Genomic DNA, 6,369 nt, shown 5'->3' with positions numbered 1-6,369 from the left:
GATCTGCTTCGTGTTGATATTTACTGCTGTGTTGCTGACAATTACCTGAAAGAGAAGTTGGGGTGCTTCACTGGGCTGCAAAAAGTTTAGCTACATCAGAAAGCAGGTCTGATTAAGCGAGTTTATCTATATATGTAAAGCTCTCACTGGCGCCAATAGCACGCATGTGTTTCCATCTGTCATTGTCGATCATGAATTTGGTTGACACTTCTATTATAGAGAAAGGGCAAATAGTGATATTAAAACATTTCTTCTAATTAATTTCCTTTCAATGTGCACGAATTTGTGCACTGGGCCACTAGTTTAAAATAAAGATTTGTATTCTTAGACTTGAGTATTTAAAATGTACAATTTGAACATTATTTTGAGGGACAGAACTTATTTTGATTTAGTATAGTTGTATTTTTCAGTATAGATTTGTCTGGTAGTATGGGATATGCTTAGAACCAAAAGTAATTTAAATCTTTACATAAGAAAGCATGCCCTGTATTTGTTCATTGCTCTCTCTGTCATTTTCTTTGACTGTGAAGAACTCGGTAGCTGTCTCTTATGAACATTTTGAGGAGAAGTTGTTGAATTGTACTGAGCTCATTGAAGTCAGGCATCTTGCTTCTAAAGGTTGACTGCTGAAGGTGCAGGTGGAGCAGACAGCCGAGCGCCCACCCACGCTGTGGTGCCGAACTGCTATTCCCGTGTGGCGAACGGAGGCAGCGCACCTTCCTCTCCGGCTCCGGCTCCGGCTCCGGCTGCTGCCAGACCACGAAACACACCAGCTCCCAGACCGCGAACAGCTGAGCCCACCGGTGACACTGGTAAGCTTGTGATCGGGCCGTGTGCGTGGAGACTCTGGGACACTGCCTGTGCCCGCTCTCCTCTTGTTGCAGTCTTTCCTGTCCTCAGCTCCACGGTAGCAATTCAGATTACAAGGCCTGAGCTTTTTGATAATAATTTTGAATTTTCTAGATTACTTAGGGAAATACGCCAAAAGTATATTAATTTAGCAATCACAGCACATTTCACTAAGCAGGTACTATGTGATAGCTAGATTTTTAGACTTTATAAAAATACAATGTAATTCATAATACGAAATATATTTCAAAAGAACCTAAGTGACTTTATGGACCTGTCAGTAATGAATGGTTCCTGTAACTATAGTCTACAAATATTTATTTCTTGGCATGTAAACTAGTAGGAAAATGTGCTGTCAGAGAGTTTTATATTTTTCAAGAGTAAGTGTTATGTTATAGAAGGAAGATTTCTCTGATCCTGTTTTTCAGTGGAATCAGCTGTAAATTCCATGAATTCTTTTTATCATTATTATCTTTATACATTAACTCTTTAAGACAAATCTCTTAAAACGCGAACATTTTAGGACTTGCTTAGATGACTATTGTGTGCTGGGCTAGAGTCGGGTCTGTTGGTCCCAGAGCCTGTGTTCTCCCCTGTGATTTCTGTTTATAGCAAGTTATTCAAAAGTAGAAGCATGTAGAGAAGCCACTCAGTGGTTAAATGAAAACAGGTAGCTTTATAGATGAGACAGTCTGCATTTACACTCAAGGTTCGGGGGTACTCACCATGTGTTATCCTGAAAGTTTTTGTAAACATGAATTTTTAAAAACTTAATTGGCCTATGAATGCTTCTCCCTTAAAAATATATAAACTTGTCCTGTCGGTGGCTCAGTCTGTTGGAGCGTCCTCCCGTGCACCAAAAGGTTTCAGGTTCAATCGGGTCGGGCCCAGTACAGGAGGCAACGGATCGATGTTTCTCTCACACACCGATGTTTCTCTCTCTCTCCCCCCTCCCCTGCCTCTCTCTCTAAAATCAATAAAAACATCCTCAGGTGAGCATTTAAAATATCTGTATGAATGAATGAACTTAAAGAGCCTAGGTACCAAAATAGGTAGAACTTTTTAGTCATTAATTTCAGGTGGCTAGAAAATGAAGAGAAAATATATAGACCCAGAGTAAAGGCCGTGAGCAGACGCATTCATTTTCTGATTCTGGCAAACTAGGTAGTAAAAACATTTGTCTCGGGTTTCTGCTAGCAGAGGAGGAAAGGAAACGTCATCTTAGATTATCCAGAATTGTCTGTAAGTGAAGAACAGCTCAGTTAAACAGCTGTTCCTGTGATTCCAACCGTGGACCTGAGTGAAGACACCAGGGTGAGTGGCACCCTCGCTAATTCCAAGAGTAAGTGCAGCAGGAAGCCTCCTAGACTCCGCCCTGTGTCATCTACCCTGATTCAAATATTGCAGGTTCTGTTTTGTTTTATTTTGTTAATTCTAACCCGAGGATATTTTTTCCATTATTTTTTAGAGAGAGTGGGAAGGAGATAGGGAGGGAGGGAGAGAGGGAGAGAGAGAGAGAGAGAGAGAGAGAGAGAGAGAGAGAGAGAGAGAGAGAAACATGGAGATCGGACCTACAACTCAACTACAAGCCCTTGAACCGGAATCAAACTTGCAACCCTGCTGTGCAGGCCGACACACACCAGCCAGGGCAAATATTACTGTTTTTAAAATTGCCTGAGGGCCCTGACCGGTTTGGCTCAGTGGATAGAGCATCAGCCTGCGGACTGAAGGGTCCCAGGTTCGATTCTGGTCAAGGGCATGTACCTTGGTTGCGGGCACATCCCCAGTAGGGGGTGTGCAAGAGGCAGCTGATCGATGCTTCTCTCTCATCAATGTTTCTAACTCTCTATCCCTCTACCTTCCTCTCTGTAAAAAACCAATAAAATATATATTTAAAAAATAAATAAATAAATAAATAAAATTGCCTGAGGACATAGCTATAGGAAGGACCAAAATTTTGTTTTTGAAAATTATCAGCACATAGAAAAATGGTTTATCTGAGTACCAGAGTCCTTCACAGTAAAGCATGAAGCCAGGGCTTTGTGGCTAGAGGGGTTTTTGAGTTAGGTATCCATACTAAAAACCATGATGAAAAACACCTAGCTACCCACCCATTAAAAATTATATCTTAAACAATGTAACTCCCTTGCAAACTCTCCAAAGGGGCTGTAAAAATGACAATAATGCCTGTGTCGGTCCACCATTGTTTCCGGGAGTAATTGGATGGCAGGGCCACGCCTGCGTCCTGAAGGGAGGAGGATGTGAGCGCTCGCTGGGAAGGCCTGCCTGGCCCTCACCAGCACTGTGCTTCCTGCTGCTGCACTTGGCCTGCGCCCAGCGCGGCAGGGACCGCTGGCCTCGGCACTGGCACGTGTTGTGTGGGTGCATTCAGGTGTGGGTGCCAAAGGGGGAGTCTCTTCTTTACACCCACAGCTCGTCGGCTACTTTAGAGATCTTCCCATTGGGAATAATTCCCCTTGATTGTCCTTGTGGGAAATCCCAAGGTGAAACTCAGACACACATGTGAGAACTGGAATGAAGGCCCCAACTTGAGTGACCCATTCCCGGGACATTCAGTAAAGAGAGGAGCCCAAGGCCATCCGAGGTGCCTGTTCTGGACGTGTGCCCTGTTTCCCCACAGAACCGGAACCGTAGCTGCGGGGGATACCAGTGCTGGAAGAGCACACGGCTAGGGAGGGGTGCAGGGTAGCCCCCAGCTCTGCCTCCACCTGTCCTCAGGTCCCCTCACCGCAGAGTTGTGCGGTTTGTCTTCTATGCCTTGATGGCCTCAAACAACTTTCCTCCAACCAGCGCAGTGACGGTCTCACCTCTGATTATTGTTGGTGACATCTGACGGAACAGTGCACTGCGTCGTTCCATTGGCCAGTCTGCAAAGCTTCCGGAACCTGCTCTGTGGCAGCCGCCGCTGCCCATGTCTTTCCTACTGTCTGTTATCCCTTCGTGGGAGGATGGATTCAGGTATTTTTTTCAGGGAATGGTCATCTCTTTTAAGGTATTAGTGCAAAACTTGTATTCCTCTTGAATGAAGGACTTGGAAAATCACTTTCACTACTGGAGTGGGGGCAGGAGCGTGCATGTTCTGTGTCCATCACATGACAGGTTTTAATCCCTTACCTGCAACAACCACAGTCCTTAAACCTTTAAAGCCAAAAGGTGTGTGTTTTCACAAACTCATTTGCTGGCAGAATGGCTAGCACTGGTTGGAGCGTGTTCTGAGTTTGCCGTGCTTAGGATGAGTACCCTGTGTTTTGTGGCAGTGTGGGCCCCAGGTGTGCTTGGTATGAGTGTGGTGTGCGTGGGTCATGTCACCGTCCGGAGTCCACAGAGGTGTGAGGCGTGGACGCCAAGGGACTGGCCTGTGCTAAGAAGGAGCTCGAGACAAAGCGTTTCCCAGACAGAAGGTGCATGCCGGCTCCCGCCTTGGCTCTGCGCCTTGAGTGAGCGATCGTTCGATACGTTTAGCTGCTGTGAGCATTGGTCGTTGTTTTAAGCTAAATGGTAGGAGTCATGATGTGGTGAAGATTAGACCTGGCTTCTCAGAGGACGAGGGTCAGATCCTAGCTCTGCCGCTTAACACAGTGACCAGTGTGTGTGACCGTGGACAAATTAACTTCCCAAAATTCAGTCCCTCCGTTCCTGAAAGAGGGTACACTCAAGTCACTGCTTACAGGATTCCTTCAAACGCAGTCTAAAACCTCTCCCATAGTCCTTGGATAGTGGGAGACTTTAAGAGAAATACTGTTTTCTGCTTCTTCCCTCTGTCCCTAGCCTGTAGTGGCAGATCACTTTTTCTAATATAGAATTACTAGAGACCTGGTGGAATCCCTCGGCCTGGCCTGCGGGGATCAGGCCGAAACCGGCAGTCCGACATCCCCTGAGGGGTCCTGGAGTGCGAGAGGGCACTCTGCAAAGTTGCTGTCACTCGGTAGCTCCTGCATTGAGCATCTGCCCCCTGGTGGTCAGTGTGCATTATAGCTACCGGACAGTTAGCCGGTCCTTAGGCTTTTATATATATAGACTAGAAGCCCACTGCATGAAATTTGTGCATGGGTAGGGTCCCTCGCGGCTGCTGGCTGCCGGCTGCCGGCTGCCGGCTGGGGCCTTCCTTTGTTCCACACTGCCCGCTGGTGGTCAGCGCATGTCATAGTGAGTGATCGAACTCCCAGTCGGTTGAACTCCTGAGAGGACACTTTGCATATTAGGCTTTTATATATATATAGATTGTTTTATTAATAAAACAGACCATAGTTCAGTATGGTAAGTTTTAGGCATGACTAACTGGTTTCACAAGTTTATTGGACTTCTGTTTTTAGCATTTTGTTTTGTTTTGCAATAATTATCGATTCACAGGAAGTCGCAGTGATGCACAGGAAGGTCTCCCACTCCTTCCCCACCTCTCCATGGAGCTTCTCGCAGGACTAGCGCAGCGCTGGGCATGAGGGCATGACGAGAAGTCCGATGCCAGGCTTCCAGGAAACACGGCGGTGCCTTTTGTTCTTTTCGTTCTATTCTTATTGAATCATGGTCAGAATGTCGCCTCCTGATGGTAGAATTGGGGACTTTGTTTTGGCCTTTACAAATGTCAGATCTTCCAAAAATTCTTAGTGTGTTTGGATGGAATATATATATAGTAGAAACTCAAAACTACCTCGCTACCTCTGTAATTTAGGTCAGGGGTATTGATTGTGTTATTAAATCCTTCATATATGAATTATATTAGTATTTCAAAATTATTACTTCTAATTACATTTTAAATATTAATTATATTTCTACTAATGCTTTGTTATCTGCATAGTTTTGAAAGAGGTATGGTTCTTTTTTGATTTGTCTTTAACTTATTGGTTCAACAAGTATTTTTTGTTTTCATGTACCAGGCACTTTGTAGCTGTTGGGAATACATAAGTGAGAAAATCTGACCAATTTTTTGCACTTTAATGAAAAATAAATAAACACTAAGAAATAGAATATTCACAACTGAGAAACCCACATATAACGGAGCCGGTGGGGCAGCAGGGACAGCACTGGATTAGATGCTCCAGGCGCCGTCCTGACGGCGCCACTGAGCAGGCCTCTCCTTGAGGGGAAGCAGGGTCCTCTGAGACGTGGGGACCCACAGTGCAGGCACAGCCCTGGGTGGGAGGGCAGAAAGACCACTGTGCAGTCAGGTGTGGCCGTGGGACAGGTGTGGAAGGGACCCTGGCTGGAGGGAGTGGAGGTGGGTTAGTCTGCGCCTGGAGAGCGGGCCGTGGTGGGATAAGGCAGGAGCTGTGGCTGTAACCTAAGCAGGAGGGGCGGCCGGGCGGCCGGGGGAGGTGGCACGCTGAGCACACTCGCTGCTGTGGCTCTTGCAGGGCCGCTGTCTGCTCCACGGCTCCCAGGCCCGGGCGGTTCTTGTTCTGGTTCCCATTTCATCTTGTTCTGCTGGGAAGATGCTGCCGCCTTTTCTCGTGTGAATGAGGGCTCACTGCTGAGGAGCACACATTGAGGAGGAGGCTCCTG

General features: G+C 46.4%; 1 protein-coding gene across 13 annotated transcripts in view; it reads left to right on the top strand.

Moving 5' to 3' along the window:
• The window catches only part of WWP1 (WW domain containing E3 ubiquitin protein ligase 1), a 76,800-nt gene that overhangs the window by 45,915 nt on the left and 24,516 nt on the right, over positions 1–6,369 (top strand). For all 13 annotated transcript variants that reach the window (XM_014528443.1, XM_014528449.1, XM_014528446.1 and 10 more), the window contains one exon: positions 619–812. In XM_014528443.1, coding sequence (XP_014383929.1) covers positions 619–812 — 194 coding nt within the window. The remainder of the gene's footprint in view (positions 1–618; positions 813–6,369) is intronic.

This window comes from Myotis brandtii, unplaced genomic scaffold, assembly GCF_000412655.1.
Source record: "Myotis brandtii unplaced genomic scaffold, ASM41265v1 scaffold634, whole genome shotgun sequence".
Lineage (NCBI taxonomy): Eukaryota > Metazoa > Chordata > Mammalia > Chiroptera > Vespertilionidae > Myotis > Myotis brandtii.
Note: the sequence above shows the minus strand (reverse complement) of the source record. Positions and strands in the feature narration are given on the sequence as shown.